At 35.6% G+C, this 20,324-nt stretch overlaps 1 protein-coding gene across 4 annotated transcripts in view; it reads right to left on the bottom strand.

The window, feature by feature from the left end:
- Positions 1-17,089, bottom strand: part of BTR1L (binding to TOMV RNA 1L (long form)) — a 38,351-nt gene extending 21,262 nt beyond the window's left edge. For all 4 annotated transcript variants that reach the window (XM_006843038.4, XM_011624585.3, XM_088872579.1 and 1 more), the window contains exons 1-3: positions 16,904-17,089; positions 14,740-14,978; positions 14,540-14,646 (exon numbers count right to left, since the gene is read on the bottom strand). In XM_006843038.4, the coding sequence (XP_006843101.2) occupies positions 14,540-14,646; positions 14,740-14,978; positions 16,904-17,021 (464 nt within the window). In that variant the 5' untranslated portion in view covers positions 17,022-17,089. The remainder of the gene's footprint in view (positions 1-14,539; positions 14,647-14,739; positions 14,979-16,903) is intronic.
- Between the last annotated feature and the right edge of the window lie 3,235 nt (positions 17,090-20,324).

The following is a 20,324-nucleotide window of genomic DNA, read 5'->3' as shown; positions in this document are numbered from 1 at the left end:
TGCTCTCATAAGGTCTTTAATAGCCACAAAACCTCAACAATTGGCATTAACTGACAAAGTTGTATGGACTTGCTTGAAATTATCTTGTTTATTGGGTGTTTTCAAGATATGTACCTAATTGGGGTAATTGGGTTTTAAAATAATGTTAAGAGTAAAGAATGGCTTGGAATCCATGTAGCAAGTGTAGCCCATGTTTCCCATCTAGTCAATGTAGTTAAGGTTCTAATTAGTAAATGATCGATGAGGACAACCTTAGAGTCAACATTTTGACAACCTTAGAGTCAACATCTTGTGGGTCTTAAGGTGGACGTTGGTGAGTAGCAACATAGGGAGGCTTGGACTCATGGCGACTTGCATGCATGAGGACTCAGAGAGAATGAGCAGTCTAGAAGTTCGTCTACTTTTTTGGGGGGGATGAAGGTTTTCTTGAATCATCTTAGTCATTGTTCAAATTAGGTTGTGCACGGAATGTTATACAAATACTTCTTTTTTGTTTTGCATGAAAGGGTGTTGATTGATTAACGAGATGAAATTATTTTTCTCTTACTTGGTGTACTTTACATTTGCCCAACATGTGTTGGAAGATCTCTACTTGGTATAGTGGTGCAGCCCTATTTGGTGTAGTGACTCGGTTAGGGCCGAAAAGACCCTTATTCCTTTCCTTTCTTGACAATGAAAAAGAAAAATTACTCCTTGATCAATCGACCAACATGATCAATGGGTTGTGTTTAATTGGTCTCGAATAATCCCAATCCATGTTCCCGATTTGACACTAGGACGACAATCTTATGCATGGAGCATGCTCTCCTCTCCGACAGAAACATCTACCTTACATTTCATTCCAAGGTAAACGAGATCTAGACCCTATCTTTATTTATATCCACAGAAAAACTTATACGATGGAAAGAGCCCATGAACTAGAATATTGTCCATCTGAATATTGAGAACTCCGCCTATCATTTCTTAAAAGTTTTGGCCATGTCCATTTCTACTCTAGAGAGGAAATTTCGGGTTTTGCAATCTTATATCCTGAGGTATGTGACCTATGTTACATCCATAAGATACCACAACTTCTGTGTTCTATGATTAGCCTGAGAATGATGATTAGGTAGTTTGCTCCTTTTGATTCTTATCTTCCTTGTAAACAAATAGGGGATCCAGAGCAATAGGTCTAATTACTCACTACAACATCGAGAACACAAAACAAGAAGATTGAAGGCCAATTTAGCAACAACAACCAATCCATCGCGCTAGTCAGCAAAACAAGGAAAAGACTTTATTGTTCACTGTCAAGAAGGGAAAAACAAAGGTCTTTCTAGCTCTAATTGTGCCGCTACACCAAGTAGGTTGCACCATTATACCAAATAGAGATATTCCAACATGCACGTTTTAGCAAATCTCAACTACAACAAGTAGGAAAAGATAATTTCATCTCATCAATCAAGCAACCACCTTTCATGTATAGCAAAGGAAATAAAACAATATTTATAGAACACTCCACATACACCCCTAATTTGAACATTGACTATACGATACACCCCCAAACGTAGAGTAGCTTTTAGACTTGCCCTAGCTCTCCAAATCGCCATGGATTCGAGTCCTTATGCATGCAAGCCCCATGTGTTGTTACTCACCAACCTTGACCTTGAAACCCACAATATGTTGATTCATATACCACCTTGGAACTTATCAACTTTAGAACCCTAAACATTGACTCATTTACCATTGATTACATTGGAACCGTCATTACATTGGCTACATGGGAAGCATGGACCATACTTATTATATCGACTCCATGTCACTTTCCAACACCCTCAACATTGTGTGAAAACTTAATTTACCCGCATTTACTACAAAATCCCAAAAACAACAACAAACTAGACAATTCCAAACAAGTCCATTCAGCTCAGCCCAGATAATTTGAATCACGTCCATGAAATAAAATTCGGTTCAGCCAGCTATTTGATGTCCTTCGCATCAAGACCCCTTGTTTGATACCCTATCTAGATCCCTCGAGATTGTACAATCTGCTGTTTGATAGAACCTAATATCTGGGAACATAGGATTCTAGAAATTAGCTAGTTATGATGAGATGTTAGGATCTGTTCAATAAACGAGATTTTTGCCCATCCATAGTAGGACTAATGAGTTAGATAGTTCAGATCACCAAAAAATGGTTGACATTTTGCATTATATTTGCCTTTGAATCGTTTTTGTTCTTTATTGATAAATCGAGACTTGATTGCTACAATCTCATATCATGCAAGCCTATTGACACTGACACACGAAAACATATAGCTTCTCAAGATAACATGGAAGTCTACTTCATCATCCTGCAGATTCATCCTAAAATGTGATCTCTAGACTATCCTCTATGCCTCTCCTCTTGAAAAAGGCCTTGACCTAGAGCAAGTGCAGAAGGGCAAGGAAACTAATCCTGCAAGGATTACAAACCATACATGAGCAACAATGAGCCTTGCGGCGGAGTAGATATGACTCATAGAAAACATTGACCCTAACCCCTATCACTCGGCAAATATTACCCCAAATGGGTATTGCAGAGCCCTTAAAGCTTGGAAAATTCCCTACATTTTTTATTACTCAATTCATTTAGGGGCCGTTTGGGAATGTGGAAATCTATTACGTGACAATAGATTACAAAGAAATATGACATTTACACTGTTTGGGTACACTTTAATAGTAAGAAAATGGAAAGACATTACTCGACATTACCCGAGATTTTCCAAAAAATCACGAAATCCACTACGCGAGGTGAAGGATGAAAAATCTATTACGAGGTTGACAGGTAATCTTTGAAAATCTTTCACGTGCATCTCTCTGCCCTACCCCCGCTTAAAAAAACATTTCCCTATACGCTGTATTGTATAATTATTAAGGTAAGTAGAAAGTGAAAGTAGGGGATATGAAAAGGGAAATCTAAATTGATTTGAACAGATATACGAGGACAATTTTCTACCGCAATCATAATAAAAAATTTCTACATCCCTCTATCCCCAATTTGGGTTGTAGCCCTCATCTGACTCTCATATAAAGACAAAATTTTTAATAATTGGTAATTTTAATAATTGGTAAGTGAAAGTAAGGGAAAATCTAAATTGATTTGAACAGTTGTAGAACTTGATGAGGAACAATTTTCTACTGCAATCATAATAAAAAAATTTCTACATCCCTCTATCCCCAATTTGGGTTGTAGCCTGCCATCAGCTCTCGTATAAAAACAAAAATAATAAAAATAATAATTGGTAATCGATGAGAAACTACACAACACAATCATAATAAAAAATTTCATACAACATAATCCTCGTAAGAGACTAGTAAAAGCTAAATTGAAATAAGATACCTCTTTAGTCTCCTCCAATGCATAAAAATTTTCTACTGCAAATACCAAACCTTCTAGTTTACTAATCAAACTTCTTCCCAAACCTTCTAGTTTACTAATCAAACTTCTTCCGATTTTTTAACTTGTACCATAAAGATTTTGATTTTGGTATCATAAATTTATTGCTTATTTGAAATTATATATAGAGAGATGGACATTTGAAATACTTCTATAAAAAATAAATAAAAATAAGATTTATCACAATAAAATCATGTTATTCCAATCATATTATTCCAATGACTTATTATGTTGAAACCAAAGTTTAATCATGTTTGCCAAACATAGCCATATTTTTCATATTTGGATGGTAATGCATTTTTCATATGTCTTCCAGACATAGCCAAATAGTAGCAATGTATTTCCCAAGTTGCACCTAAACACTACCCAAACAGTGACAATCCATTTGCACGTAATGCATTACGCAATAATGTATTACGCCTGTAATATATTTCACATACAATATATTTCCAGGTATCCAAACGACCCTTTAATGTAAAGTAGATCTTCTCACAATGCAAATTCATGAACTGAGTTATTCACCTCAATCAAACTATAGCTTAGAGTCTTTTCCATCTATACCTCTCTCATCCTTGTTCTCAAAAAACTCAAATCATCCCACATCCCAGTGGCTGCATAAATATTCGATTAAAGAATATAATTGACATGAATCTTACAAGACCAAAGTAAAGTGCCCAGTAGCAGAGTTAGGCTTCATAGGCTTTTTATGAATGCCTATACGAATGACCTCTATCACTTCTTACAACAATCCAGCATGCCCAATAGATTAACCATTTAGCATAATGATAAATCCTCAGCTTCAATTTGAATTGCATTCTTCGAAACACTAGTTCTACATCCTTGATGTCACTACAATAATGTACAAGTCCGTTAGTGTATTGCTGGTTGCTAAATTTAATTTGAAATCTCTCTCTTCCTATTATGTATTGATCAATCAACCAAGGCCACTGACTAGATGGGCACAGGCAAGAAGAACAGCTAGAAATGAGATCTCATCAGGTTCAAGTCTAGTATTTAGCATCTCTCCAAAGGTTTTCAAAGTATGATCATAACAAGAGTTCCTAACATAAGCAGCTACTATCACATTCCAAGATACCAAGTTCTCGAAAGGCATTCAATTCCCACCTTAAGAGATGATAGTTTCTTGGGGATGGCATTGAAGAGCTTTCTTGCATTTTTAATCTCTCCAATAGCAATTGGTAAATAAACCATGGAGTTCCAAGAAACTGCATGTTCAAAGAATTTAGTTGCAGAAGTCATTTCACCACATTTCATAATCCATCACAAACAATTCCCATAAAGTTTGGAATCGAACAATCATTTAGCAAGCAGAATGCTTCATAGACAGCAGTTACCCACCAAAGCAAAATTCAATTACAATTTTTTAAAGATAAACTAGTCCTTTCCTCCAAAAAAGAAAATGGAGACCATGTTGGAATCATGGCCTTTCAAGGCTGTAAATTGTGACATTTTCAATGGCTTTTAACTTCAATGGGAGTAAAAGAGCGACATGACTCTATGATCTTGACGCACTAGGACTAAGAGTCATGGAATCCCGATTAAGTCATGAGGAGGATTTGTATGCACGGGAGGTACCAAGACAGTTGAGAGGGTTACCTCTTAGTCAAAGCCGGCTGTTATGTTTGTGCGTCTTGACTGAGTGATGTGTCAGGGCAATACAATTTATGTATAATCTTGATGACAAAAAGCCCTGTACAGGAAGGTTAGGGCCAATAGAGGACATTGACCTAAATCCTTGATTCTTAGAACCTTCTCGTAGCATGTGCATATACAGTCGCAATGCATGGGAAGCCGCTCTTCCAAGGATCCACTTGTTAGAGCTATGCACATGTGCCGAGAGAAGAACCCCCACACCATGTGTGTGCTTGTCCTCTAGGGGGTGCACTTAAAATCCACTTAAACGTGGGGATTCAGAATCGCACATCGTTTTGACTTTGATAGGCTGAAATCATGAGCCCCTGGTTATATATTGTGGGTCATGAGTCTGATGGGTCATATCGAGAAGATGGCTTTGAATTCCGGGTCTAGCAGAGTGAAGTGCTCCATTTTGTAATTAAACTCCAAGAATTCTAATTTCTTTTGTAAATATTTTAAAACAATACCAAAATAATTTATTTTGATGAAAAATCATTAAAATGACTTTTATGGATTTATGAAAAATTTTAGGATTTTTTTGAGCAAGAAAATCTATGTTCCGGAATTATTTGAAAAAAATAACAAACAAGGACAGTCCCCCAAGACCCACACAAGACACCCAAATGGCCAATGGGTGTCCACGTGTTGGCTTGAGGGGTCCCACATCCCCCCCATATGGAGATGATGTGGGGGTAATGTCAACCCACTAGGGAACCCCCATGTCATTTCATAGTTGGTGGTTTTAACTTAAGGGTGTTGAATTTTGGCATTTATGAAATATTAAGTGTTTTGGAAAATTTATTTTTCCACAAGTTTAATGCCTAAAGCAAGTGGTTTGTGCACATGTATGTTTAATGCCTAAAGCAAGTGGTTTGTGCACATCTATGATGAATTTTGGCATTTTATGAAATATTAAGTTTTTTGGAAAATTTATTATGGCACATGTTTAATGCCTAAAGCAAGTGGTTTGTGCACATGTGTGGAGGATTCTAGAAGAGGTATAGGGTTCGTATACAAGCATAACCCTAAGGGTATATGGTAAATATGCAATTAACTACGTAGCTTAGGAAGCATGATTTCAATAGCCCCACATGCTCTTATAAAATAGAGGGAATTTTTAAGATTTACTTTTTGCTGAAAATTTTGACAAATGACCATAAGGGCATACCCTCCATCATGGTTTTAGCTTTATTAAATGTAAGGAGCATAGGCTTTTTGATAACTGGGGGAAATTGGGGTGAATTAAAAGAGGGTAAAAGTGTTCAAATCCATACCACACATCTTAATGGCATGATGGTGGATGGTGGCTAGGATCATGCATGTCTTTATAGGCATTGGTAGATGACATGAAAAGCCCAGATTCATCCATCTAGAAGCATCTCCACACTTGAGTGTTAGAAGCTTATAAATACCCCCTTGAAGCTTCATTCCATACACATGAATTCACAAATTTCCCTCCAAAGTGGCATGCGCCAGCTAGTCTCCCTCCTCCTTTCTCTCTCTTAAAATCCTCCATGTTAATGTGAGAGAAGAACTCCATCAAAGGTCATATACTATTCGATGAATGGTGATTCAAAGCTCATTTTCAAGACATGCATGATCTCGTCTTCAAGCCTTCAACAATTGAGTAAGATCTTTCTATTTTCATTGATTTCTTAAGTTTCTCCTTGCTGTAAATTCTCAATACAACAACATTTCTTCAGCTTTTGACAATTAGATCTCTGATCCTTTGAATCATCATTGATCTCTCTTGATCTATAAAGTGTTTTTTTTTTTTTTTTATTTATATATATATATATTGTTAACTGTTTTTTTCTTTTCTTGATCCATATAGTTTAAAGGCTTCATCTATGCACATTTTGACATAGTTTTCCATGAGCTTTCTTTCTTGAATTTTGAAGCATTTTTGCCAATATTTTTCTGAGCTTTTCATGATCAAATCAGCCACTCCTATCTTCTTCTTGACCTCTTGAATTATTGATTTCATAAGAGGAGATTATGCCGAAATTTTTGTGAACCGAATTGTGAACTCAATCAAACCGATTTTGTGTTTGAAAGCCCGGTTTTCTCCCATGATTTTCATTCTTGTTTTGATCTTTAAATCTCTACAAATCCTTTCATGTTTTAAGTGTGTATCAATAGATGCTTGGCTTCCCACTTATTAAATGATGAATTGACCCAATCTTGAGGTATGCCATCACATGTCACCCAATGGCACATAGTTAAGGCCCAAAGCCGTAAATCGAGCACTTGAGAGCTTTGCTTGGCTTCCCATGGTCATGATGCATTGCACACTTGAGCATATGTATGTTGATGTAATGGAGATCACATTGTGATGAGTTTCATGAAGTCTATTGATGTATAGTTTTGCTTCGTAAGTTTAAGTGGTGCTGAACTTTCAAAAGCACAGTATACATGTGTAGTTTGATGATCTCTTTTTGTAACTTGTTTTAATCGAGTGTAAGGGACCCTAATTGAGTTGTATCCTCTCATTTAAGTGTATTTAGAAGTCAATAGCTCATTGTAGTCAAAGTGACATTGCTGTAATTTGATTGTGGAAGTTGTAATTTCAAGTTTATTGAAAAATTTCAAGTTGTATTGGCTTTTAGTTTGTCGACATTGTAGTCCAAGTCAAGAGAATTGGTTTCTATACACTCACAAACCCAACAACACAAACCGTATATTGAATGTGAAATAAGAAAATTCCCAACAAAGCCAATATAACAAGCAAAGGCACATGTTTCTAGTACTTGACTTGTCTCTACACCTAAACCTAGATATTTTCAGTTGAGTGTTAGTTAAATGCTGCACCAAATTTTGTAAAATGAAACAATATGCAAACAAGGCAGATAAATTGCATTACCAGATGAATGTGGAGAAACAAAGAATAATAACAAAACCCCATCGTTTTGAATTAAAGACACATATTCAGGAAGGGCAAGCATATTCCACTCCCTAAAGATCGTCACATTAATAAATAAACAAATCACGAAATGCAACAGAGTGCAACAGAGTGCAACCATTTAAATTTCACCAAATTCATTTATTAAAGCTCCCCAAAACAAGGAATTTTTCATGAGCTCAGAAAAGAAGATAACCAAAATGAGAAAGTTAGGAAAGGAAATAGTCATCAAAACTAGATTTGAGGAAGAGAGATATCCTTGGTTAGAGACAATAACAGAGATGTCACATGAAATCAAACAAAAAGCTGTGTTTCAAAACTCCGCTGAGTTGACTAGAACTCGACTGAGTCACTTGACCTCGTCAACCTACTAAGGCGAGTTTCGTAGACAAACCCAGCTTTTTTAAATTTATTTAAAAAATCAAAGACTTTATTATGATTTGTAAATTTTTCTTCTTATATACTCTAATGTTCTATATTCCTGCTAGCATTTTTCGAAATTTTTCAAGCTATAAAACAATTTTTCTTAATCCATATTCGATATATTTTTTCTACCATTTATAGACTTTTGATAACTTTATAACTTATTTCTTTTTATTAATTTTTAATTATTTTTCACAAACATTTTTGGCAACCTTTTAGCCCTTTTTGGGCTGGTGCAGGACTTACAAAAATGCAGTTGAACTCGCCTGAGTTACTTAGCTCAAGCAGGGAGTCGAGTCCCAAGCCCGAGCCGAGTTTGTAACATTGAACAAAGTATTGCAGGAATGGGGAAAGGAAAATCAATGTATCATATATTATACACAGGGAAACTCACCAAGGAAAGCATGCAAGAGGAACCAAAGACTTGACAAAGATGAGCTAGAGAGAGAGAGAGAGAGAGAGAGAGAGAGAGAGAGAGAGAGAGCGAGAGAGAGAGACAGAAGAGGCATCACTTACAATGAAAAGGAAAAATTTTAGGGTTCCATAAAACCTCAAACTCCCCTCCCCATCCAAAAAAAATAAAACCACATGAATTCCCCATCCCCAATTTAGAGGGACCGCGGAAGTCCATTTCCTAATTTAGTGTAGCCAGACCTACATTTCCAGGGTTGGGCAAAATTTTGGGGTTCCACCACAGCTCAAATTTCAAGGATGGGGGAATTCCACCCCGGAACCCACCTCCCACCCCAAAAAAAAAAAACTATGAATTCCCCATCCTCAAATTTGGGGGTCTAATTCCAATTCAGCGTAACCCAACCTTCCACATTTTCATGAATGGGCTATCTGGGTTATCAAACATGCCCTAATAATTTCCCCTTATCAAGGGGATTGAAAAATACAGAAAAAGAGAGAAAAGATGCACACACTATTCTACCATGAAAACAAACACCATGGAACAGCCCTAATTCTTGTAATATAATGTATAATGTCATATCTTGAGTAAGGACAAATTGTCCTTATACATTACAGCAAACTAATTTACAATATAAACCACAAAAATACACACAAATCATATAACTGCCCTTCATTGCATTCTAACACTCCCTCAAGTTGTACATAATGCTTGAACATGTACAACTTCTTCTTTATGAACTCATGTCTATATTTTGCAAGCCCTTTTGTGATAGATATCAGCTACTTGATTTTCGGTCCCAATAAAGCAAGCATCTATTTCCTCGGGTTCAATTTTCTCATGAACAAAATGGCAATCTATCGTAATGTGTTTAGTTATCATGAAATACTGGATTTGCTGAAATTGTCAGAGCACTCTTGTTGTCACAGTAAACTGTTGACTTGAATATTTCCGTTCCAAAAAAAGAAACAATACTTTGTTACATGAAATCTCAGAAATTATACCTCCAAGTGTTCGATACTCGGCCGCAGTACTAGACCTCGCAACAATTTTTTGTTTCTTGCTTCTCCATGAAACTAGATTCCTACCAAGAAAGACACCATAACCTGAGACTAGTATTCTAAAATCTGAATCTCCAGATCGCTCTGAATCAGAGTACCAAACTATAGAAGCAATATTCAATTTATTCATGTTGTTTCTTTCATAGAGCAGCCCATGATCCACTGTTCCTTTTAACATATTTGACTATTATCTTCAACATTTCCATGACAAAGCCAATGGGAGCACGCGTAAATTGACACACATGGTTAACAATGTATGATATATCAGACCTGGTGAGAGTGGGACACTATAATGCCCCTGCTAACTTTTGTCTCTCTGGATTATCTAAAGGTTGTCCTTCAAATATCCTTAACCTTTTGTTTGGAGCAGTTGGTGTACGATATGGCCTACAATCAGTCGTATTTGCTTTTTCAAGAAGGTCTAGAGCGTACTTCTGTTGAAACAACCAAATTTGATTCTCATTTCCATCTTCTTCAATTCCCAGGAAGTATCTCAACTTACCTAAGTCTTTATCATAAATCTATCATACAAAATTTCTTGACACCATCAATCAGGAGTATAGAACTCCCAGTAATTATAATGTTATCAACATAAAGCATAATGACAATAACAGTTTCCTTGTTGTGACAAATTAATAATGAATGATCTGATACTACCCTAACAAAATCCCTTCCTTTTAACGAATTATGAAAACACTGAGACCACATTCTTGGAGTTTGTGTTGTTCCATGTAGACCTCTTCAACCAACTTTCCATGCACAAAGGCATTCTTAACATCCAACTGAAAAGAGACCAATCATAGGCTAAAGCAATGGATATAACCACTCCAATTGTCACTATTTTAACCACAAGACTAAATGTTTCATCGTAATCAAGTCCATGATGTTGATCAAACTATTTTGCAACCATCATTGCTTTAAACTTTTCCACACTGCCATCTGACTAGTACTTCGCATTATAAACCCACTTGTAGCCCACTACATCTTTATCTGCAGGTGTAGGAAGTATCTCCCAAATCTTATTGATGTACGTACCCTTAATTTCTTCTGCCATAGCCCCGATCCAATGCCTATCTTCACTTGCCTCAAGATAAGTTCTAGACTCCCTATTTTGAAAAGTGCACATAAAAAAATTTGAAAACTATGAGTGAAGTTGTTATAACTTACTCATTGATCAATTTTGTGCTTAGTTCCGGTAGACCTCCGTGGGTTTTAAGTGTTCTCTTGAATTTCAATTGGCCTATCTTCTTGCTGCCCTTCACGCCTTCTTCTTAGATATACTATAATATCCTTAGCTGATGTTTGGGATAGTCTTCATCTGGACCATGAGAGTCCTCATTTGGACAATCACCTTGCTGCCCTTCACACCTTCTTATTTACTGTACAAATATCTTTGGCCGATCTATGAGGGACTTCAATTTTATGAGAACCTTCATTTAAACCCTGGTCCACATACTCCGCGAACTCTTTCCCAGATATTAGAGGAGTTTCCTCAATCATCTCCCGCTCATGATTGTGTTGCTCATCACCGCTACCTACACCTTTATACACCAAAAATGGTGTCTCATCTACAACTTCATTCATGGGTCGACCAAGATTTCTTGCTGCAATGGCACCTCCAAGTTTACCTGAATCATCTACATCCATAAAACAAGGAGGCATATAAATCCTACTTTCATCAGAGGTTACATGGCTCGATATAAGCACTCTTTTCAATCTACGACTGCAACACCTGTACCCCTTGTATTCATCAGTATACACTGTAAAAACGCAAATGTCTGCCTTTGGGGACAACTTATTTCTCTGGCACTAGTCAATATAGACATAGGCATAACACTCAAAAGAGCGTAATGTGGATCAGGGTCCTTACAAAGCAGAACTTAGCAAGGTGACTTTCTATGTCGAACATTTGTAAGCAACATATTGATGAGATAAACTGTTGAACGAAATGCTTCTGTCCATAAATACTTAAGAACTCCACTCATAAACATCATGAACAATGCAATTTCATTGATATGCCTATGTTTTCTCTCTGCTACTCCATTTTGCTCAAGTGTGTCTGCACATGATATTTGTTGTTTTACCCCATTATCCTCCAGATAGGTTCTAAATTTATGGGATGGAAACTCTCCCCCTCGAGCATTACGAAAGTAGAATATATAGGCTTTCGGAAGTGTTTTTCAACAAGGATTTTGAATTTCATAAAAACATGAGAGACAGTGGATTTCTTATTAAGAAGGAATATTCAAGTTGAATGAGAGAAATCATCTGAAAATGACATAATATTAAAGAACCAAATAAAGAAAATTACGTAGGACCCCAAACAACAAAATGAATTAATTGAAAGGGAGTAGAAGCGCTTTTATTATAAATCATAAAGGGAAATTTCACATGTTTACCCAACTAACATCCATGACACACAAAGGAAGATTGAATCTCAAGATTAGAGGGAATCAAGCTCTCTTTGCATAATTTATTCATAGACTCAGAACTGCAATGACCTAAACGATGATGCTAAACATTGGCATCTTAATTTATACGAAGTGAAGAAAAAAACAATGAGAATTTCTCCTTGAGAGGGTCATTTATAATATAAAGCTCCCCGACGAGACACTTTAGCACATGTTATCCCAATTGTTGTTCCTTAAAAAAGAAAAAATCAGGGGTAACTACACATGAAAATAGAATTTTCTTGGGCTAACTGAGAAATTGAAATAAAATTTTGGCACATCTTAGGAACAAAGACAACATTAGATACGTAGATATGACCATATGAGGAGTGAACTATGACACTTCCTGAATATTCAGAGAGGTTCCATCACCAATCACAATAAAGCCATTATGAAAGTAAGGAATTAGGGATAAGAACAAACCACACACCCTAAACATGATTTACAACACCACTATCCATAACCCGACATGTCTTTATAGGTGATAAGATAGCTAACTCCTCTAGAAAATGATTAAGGGCATAAACTTTACTTTCCACTAGCTGGAAGGATTTAGGGCGGCAACTTTACTTTCAACTGGCTGGGTTTAATAACAATAGCACTTAATGGCTATAAGATTCTTGCTTCCACATATCTAGCAAACAACACCACCAACTAAAAAGACAAATGATATTGCTGAAGGAGTAGGTAGCAAACCACCTGATTAGGATGAAAATTAGTTCTTCCACCTCAACCTCCAAGTCCTCTACCTCTGTATCCTCTACCTCTTCCACTACAATTTGAATTCTAGCCCGTATTAATATCTCAATTACTCTTTAACAAACAAAAATGATGAGAATCGGTCGAAGAAAACTTTTCCAGTGAGGGCAAGAGGGCGAATAACGCTTCATGTTGCAACAATAACGGCTGCAATTCACGAAACGAGGGAAATGAAGTCTTCATCATCACAAAGGAAACAAAGACTTTATAATCATCCCCAAAATATCTCAAAACATGACGGATCTTGTCCTTTTCACTGAGAGGATCTTGCATCTCGGCCCTGCATCAAAAAGCTTGCAGATTCCCATGGTTATAAAGTGGAGCAAGTTGCAGGTTTTGATAGGTTTAAAATTTGTTTCACAGTAACCAAGGATGGGGTTACCAAGATTTCCACTTTTCATAGAAAATGTTAACATTGTTTAATGATCTAATGGGCCAGACTGATAAGTCCATAAACATTTGTATGTGCTTTGTAGACAAAGAGTGGAATCAATAGACATTGCAACTTTATTTGCAACATTTGGCCAAATTTGTTAACTATAGTAAATGCTGATCAAGCCATGCCCTTAGTGGCAAGAACTCTGTACAAAGGGAGGCACTACCATTCTGGAATTTCACTAATCAGGAAAGGAAAAGATTCTTGCAGTCTCATAATTTCCTTTTCTTTCGTTGCTTAAAGTAAAATTGGAGTGGAAACACCATTTCTGGTCTAGGTATGCTTCAGACTAAGTTCTTCCAAAACAAGCAGACTATTTCTGGTCTAGGTATGCTTAAGGCTAAATTCTTCCAAAACAAGCAGACTTCACAGTTATTTGACTGAATTGATTCCTTTCTCGCTACAGAAGCCGAAATTTAACCAAGATGTAACAAAAAATGTCAGCCTTTTAATTGTGATAATTTGCATCCCAAAATGTCAATCAAAATGTTAAGGAATATCGCTTGTATCCACGATGTAATATTCAACCATCCCAATAAGTGGCGCACTCACCAAATAAGTATCAACCTGCCAAGTGAGTAATCACATTCATATAAATCCTACACATCTCTTGATAGAGCAAAACAACGGAACCGGATTTGTGTAGCCAACTTCAAATAGTTGGGCTAAGGCTAGGATGATAATGATGATATGAATTATACACATGGATAGAGATATAACTGATTATAGCATAAAATGTATGAAACATTCAAACTCCACCTATTGAATCTCATTTAGAGCACATTCACAGCCACTATAATTACAAATAACTTTAATCTCATTATAATTCACATGGATAAAAAGAAACATCAAAACAGGAAAATAATTAAAATAAAAAACAAAATGAAAATAAAAAATAATGTCATGTAAAAGCAAAATGAAGATAGGAAAACAATGATCGTAAATTCAAGTCGTTTTCTTCAGATATTGCAGAGACAAAACAAGACTTAGGCCAGCTATGAAAAACGTGAAGCAAATCATACTTAATTGTGGATCCAGCCTTGCCAATGATGCCACCACAACCGCTATTTGGGACAATGAGTCTCAGCTTTAGTCTAGGGTCCACATCATCACCATCTTCATTGTGTAACTATCCGATAAGAGAAACCAACTTACATAAGAATGAAGAAGGTCCATACAAAAAAGATATTAAGATTGATAGACAACAAAACATAATACATACCTCACTCTGCAACTTTGAAAGGATAAAGTCCATGGCTGTAAGTATCTCGTCAACAGTTCCAGATATCATAATTATCCTATCAGTTGTTCCTGGAAAATATTCATGATTACGAGACAATTGAATGCGAGCTCCTGATTGTGACTGGAACTCTGTTATTGTTGAACCACCCTTTCCAATGACAGATCCAGCAGCTGCATTTGATACGAGGAACCTAACAGATGCTGGCTTCTCCTTATTGTCTAACAAGTGGCCATGACCAATGACAAAAAAATTCACTTAGCACATAAACAAGGTATACATGTGTGTGCATATTGGGAAAGATATAACATGAGATTCAAAAGGAATATAAGACTAAAATATGATATGGGGATATTTTGTCAGCACTGATAAGAAAAGGAAAAATAAAATTATTTCATATAGACATAAGCAACACCAACTGCATGGACTTGAAATGACCGACCATTTGAATGATCCCAATTTCTAAAAAGGAAAAATGAAAATGAAAAAAGGATGGAGAACTTGGAAGTAAAATACAGATTACCATCTGTCTAAGAATATTATCCATTGCAGATATAACCCTCCTCAAATTTATTTGCAAAAGCATGTTGTATATTATAGTCAATGCAGTGCGAACATTGACATAAGGATAGAACTAAAATTGAACAAGTATACGGGAACCAAGTACCAATCGTTCGACTTTTAAAATCGACAAGAATGAGTAAAAGAAATATCCATTCCAAGAAGTAACTACAGTTGAGGAGTATATGTCATCTACCGGCCTGGTTATTTTTTTATTTTATGCCTTTTAGGCCACTAGCAGTTATTAATCTAGAAGCATTCTCTTCTTAATGTATTCTTATACACCATTGGAAGATATTGATTAATGAGAAAACACTTTACAACATCATTGTTCCTTCCAAAGAAACACTATTTCTTAATGTCTTTTACAAACATCAGGAAGCCCAGAAGTTAGGGAAAACACTATACAACATCATTGTTCCTTTATCTCCAAAGAAACTCTCTTTCTTATTGTCTTTTACAAACATCAGGAACCCCAGAAGTTAGGGAAAAACCCCCAATGCTATTGTTCCCCTCTCACTAAAAAGTCAATCATCCAAATTCTCCTTCTAGGGAGACATCCCATTTTCAAGAGGACTGCTCTCAATTCCATTCTTATGTGTTCTAAGCCTAGTTTCAGGGAGAAAACTGGCACTCTTTTCTTTGTTTCTTTCTATCTCCTATGACTCAATTACTGTCAAGGAGAAATAGTGCAATTTGCATGAAAGTAACACAGAGAATAACTTACCATCTTTCATTGGTAACAGAGGGCACATATCTATGTCAAAGAAAAAACAAAAGGAATTCCCTTCTCTAGCTAAAAAGTGTAACAATCCTACAGTACATGGAATTGAATCCAATAATCAAAGAGATAGCAACGCACAAAAACAGATGCACATACGCTCAGCACCATAGTCCCAACAACCCAATGACTACTAAATTGATCCCAATCCCCCATGCTTTCACCAAAAACCAGACCCAACAATACAGTAAACATGAGCCTTATGCAGCACTCTAACCACATTCTCTGCAACAAATGCATCAATAAATAGCCCAAAGCCGGTATATCCAATATGCACATATATATCTATCTACTGACCCATGTCACCAATAAAGCAAGTTCTTCGCAGTCAATCAAAATTAACAAATCTACTTTCAAGAATATCAGAAACCCAACACTGTTATCACTCCCAATCTAAAAATACAATTGCAAACAATCAAATAAATTTGTACAAGAAAATAAATGGCCTTGCACATACAAAATGTCAACCCAAACAAACCAGCATTGCTCTCCTCTAGCCAAAGGCACATTCGAACTACAATGCATTATCCATTATCCATCCAATAAGGAATAAGTTTCTCAAAATAACAAGAAACGCAACATCTGAAGAATACAGAAAACAGATAGGCATAGATCTGTTCTGTAATTTATAACAATCAAACCAGTAAAATCCATTGACCCATAATAAAAAGCACCAAATTTCACAATGCATAAAACCCAAGGTAGAAGATCAATTGACAAAGCAAATGGCAAAGAATAAGACCCAAATACTGAACTTTGACCAGAAAAAAATTCGCAGAGAAAAGAGATGGCCTTTTTTTTTACCAGGGCTAGTTGGGTTGGGGTTAGTGGATCTCTTGTGAGAGACATCGGGTGAGGAGACATATGATGGAGAATCAGGGGACTCAGGGTGATGATCCATTGTCGAAAATTCCACCACCATCACACGCTTTAGAGAGAGAAACCCGAACTGAAACAGGCCCTGCTTGCCGGATTTACTACAACTTGGACAAAAGAAACAACCCCAAAAAACGGGATCTATCGTACCAGAATCCCACTCTCTCTCTATACTCTTTCTCTCCTCTTTTCTCTCTCTCCTCCCGCTTCTTTGTTCTCTCTCCTCGCCTCTTTTCTCTCTCTTCTTTTTTTTGTTCTCTCTCCTACTTACTTTCGAGTTTACATCAAACCAGTACGTTGTTTTTTAGACGGTTTCTATCTGTCCATGTAGAAATGAGTCGCCTTTTAAAATCTATTTTTGTGATAAATTTGTGGGCCTCTTTTTACATGGAGATCATGAAAAAATAAATGAATTCTAAAACTTAAAAATAATAATTATATTAAAAAAATATTTGGACCATAGGTTTCAATTCTTTTTAGATGGACCACCAATTTGCATCCATATTTAAGATGGATACTTTTTACCTAGGGGACCGTAAATGTAGAAATGCATGACCTTATAACATGAAACAATTCTCCTTTTTTTTTTTTAGGGCACATTAGGCTGGCATAAAAATCCTTTTCCGCAAATATTTTTTCATTGAAAATTTCTCTTATACGAATGGGTAAGGGAATATTTTCAAACTAATTATCTGAAAAGATGCATTGGGACCAATTGGTGTGAAAATATTCCCATGCATAACTACATGAATAAATTCTTTCATGACAAGTATGCCCTTAATTAGGGTGTGGTTTTGCATAAGGCTGCAACCTTGAACAATCAAAATAAGATATACCTCCAAACATTACCATAATATGCAATTCAGGTATCAAAAATTCTTAGAATGGCACTGTAATCTATTTTTATCTCTAGTTATAAAATTTTGAACTCTAATAAAAAAAAAGGAAAAGCTTTTTATGTTCCCCTACAACATAGAAGTCATGTCCATCCCCTTAGCAAACCGTCCATTTTTTAATGGAGAACTAAGATTGCCCCAATCACAATGTCACGTCTCTACACTATTTTATTTTTAATTTTTTTTATAAACTATTTTGATACTAAATTTTGGATGCCTATTCCTCTATTAAGCTTGTAATAACGAAAAAAAAAAAAAAAAAATTCAATAAAATAAAATGACCAAAATATCCCTTAAAGTTTAAAGGGGTATTTTGGTCATTATTTTTATCAAAAAATTATTGTTAATATTTTTTATAGGTGCGCCTCGATGAAAATATGACACGTACCAAATTTCATATTCAGCAATTTTTTATTAAAGAACTAAAAATAAAATACTTTGAGACGTCAGGTCTAAAATCAAACTGTGAGTGGCTCTCTTGATAAAAAATGGACGGCTCGATGGTAGGGGGAGGATAGAACTTCTATGTTGTAGGGAAGACATAGACAGCTTTCCCAAAAGAAAAAAGGTTCAAATCAAGCAGATCCAGAAACACATGAAAAGCTTGAAAATAGACAGTCTATATAATATATTACAAAATATACTAATTTTGGGATTCAAAATGTACTATTTTGGACACACTCTTTATTTTCTCTATATCCATACGTCTCGATATCAAGATGATCAATTATATGTTGTCCAACATAAAAATAACTTTTTTCGAGGGACTTTTGAGGTATCTTAATTCTACACTTTAAGGTGTCAACCTTATATAAACGGTTTCTTTTATTTATGACTTTATGTTGCATTTTATTTAAGTAAATGTACCTTTTTGCCACTGTCACTGGAAACTTCATGATGATTTTGGTAATTTTTTGGGTGAGATTTTGAAAGTTTTAAGTGGGAATTGCAATATCTAAATATAAAGATTACAAATGCATTCTTATTCAATGAGCATGTATACTATGCTCCCTGGGGAGGGAGCATAGTTTTGCCTCTACTTCTTCCGTCAGAAGACCTGAGAGGATTTTGTTTATCTGAAATTTTAGATACCACTTAAGAATTAATAAATGATTATTCTAAAAAAAACTGAAATCTGAGTTTTTTAACATTTAGATCTCGCCAATCTAAAAATTGATGGTCTCTATTAAATCTTAATAGATTATTTTTTCAAGTGCATAGAGATTACAATTAGGAGTTTGTTGTTTATTTGGGTTAATATATAGGTTGAAGAGGTTACATCTTTTAAATTTGTGATCCTAAAATTAATTCTAAGTTGGGTTTTACCTGAGGAGTAAATGGACTGTCCACTCGTGGGCAAGTAGAATATATTTTTGGTTTATTTAATTAAGGAAGTAGTTTCTATAAGACCTAAGCCTTATGTAAAAAAGTAAAGCTTTATCTCGAAACCTCATCCGAAAAATACTTTAGGCACAAAAAATCTTTATAATGGCTCTAAAATCAATTTTCACTACCGCTTAAAAATTTGTAGCACAAAAAAAGTATAGCTCTATGTGGATTTGAGAACACTTGAAAAATGGATGGTCTACAAGATGTGATGTATTATATACTATTCGTTGGGCTTGAAATCCTTTTGTTTTTTCATAACCATAATGGTCAAGGTCGAGATGATCGATTTGAAGGTTTTTTTATCCCGGTACTACAATTTTCAATGAGTTTTGAGATGAGGCTTCACTTTTTTCCATAAGACCTAAGCCTTATTTTAACCTTAGCCCTTTAATGAAGGTATCACTTCCTTTTTCAAGTGGCAATAAAAAAAACATTTGTTATTGTCTTCAAAAAGGGCAAGAAAAGATTCTTGCATGAGAGCAACAAAATTGTCCCTGCTTCAGTTTAAATTTGGAAAAGAAAAATATATGTCCACAGTCTTTTAAATTGACTCCACTCAAAACTCTCCTTCTTTTACTTTTGACACAAAATCTCTCTCTCTCTCTCTCTCTCTCTCTCTCTCTCTCTCTCTCTCTTTCTTGTACACATCTCCCTTTCTAGTCCGGTGCTGCCTGTCTACTTTTTTGGTATTTTCAAAACTGCTCCAAATTTAATTACTGGATTGCGATCTGGGTGATTCACATTTGGAAGAACTGAAAAATCACCCCAATTGTTGTGGATTTACCTTTTTCTTAACTTCCTTTCTAATTTAAGGCCTGATCTGTCTTGGGAATCACCCGTTAAACTAGCGAATGGAAAATAAGACACTTGGCATTTTAGGATAGCACTCTGATTTTAAATTATTGTACTCGACACATCTCTCACTTTCTAACCCAAGTGTGCACCCAATATGGGAATGTGTCATTAATTGGAAAACACATGAAAACTCATTCTTATGCATGTTCAGTCATGCTTGCAGATTTCAATTGTTGTTGCATACCTATATATATATATATATATATATA

This window comes from Amborella trichopoda, chromosome 7 (assembly GCF_054954075.1).
Source record: "Amborella trichopoda isolate Santa Cruz 75 chromosome 7, AtrichopodaSantaCruz75HAP2 v2.0, whole genome shotgun sequence".
NCBI classification, from domain to species: Eukaryota; Viridiplantae; Streptophyta; class Magnoliopsida; order Amborellales; family Amborellaceae; genus Amborella; species Amborella trichopoda.
The sequence above is the reverse complement of the archived record's forward strand: the minus strand, read 5'-3'. Positions and strand labels throughout refer to the sequence as shown.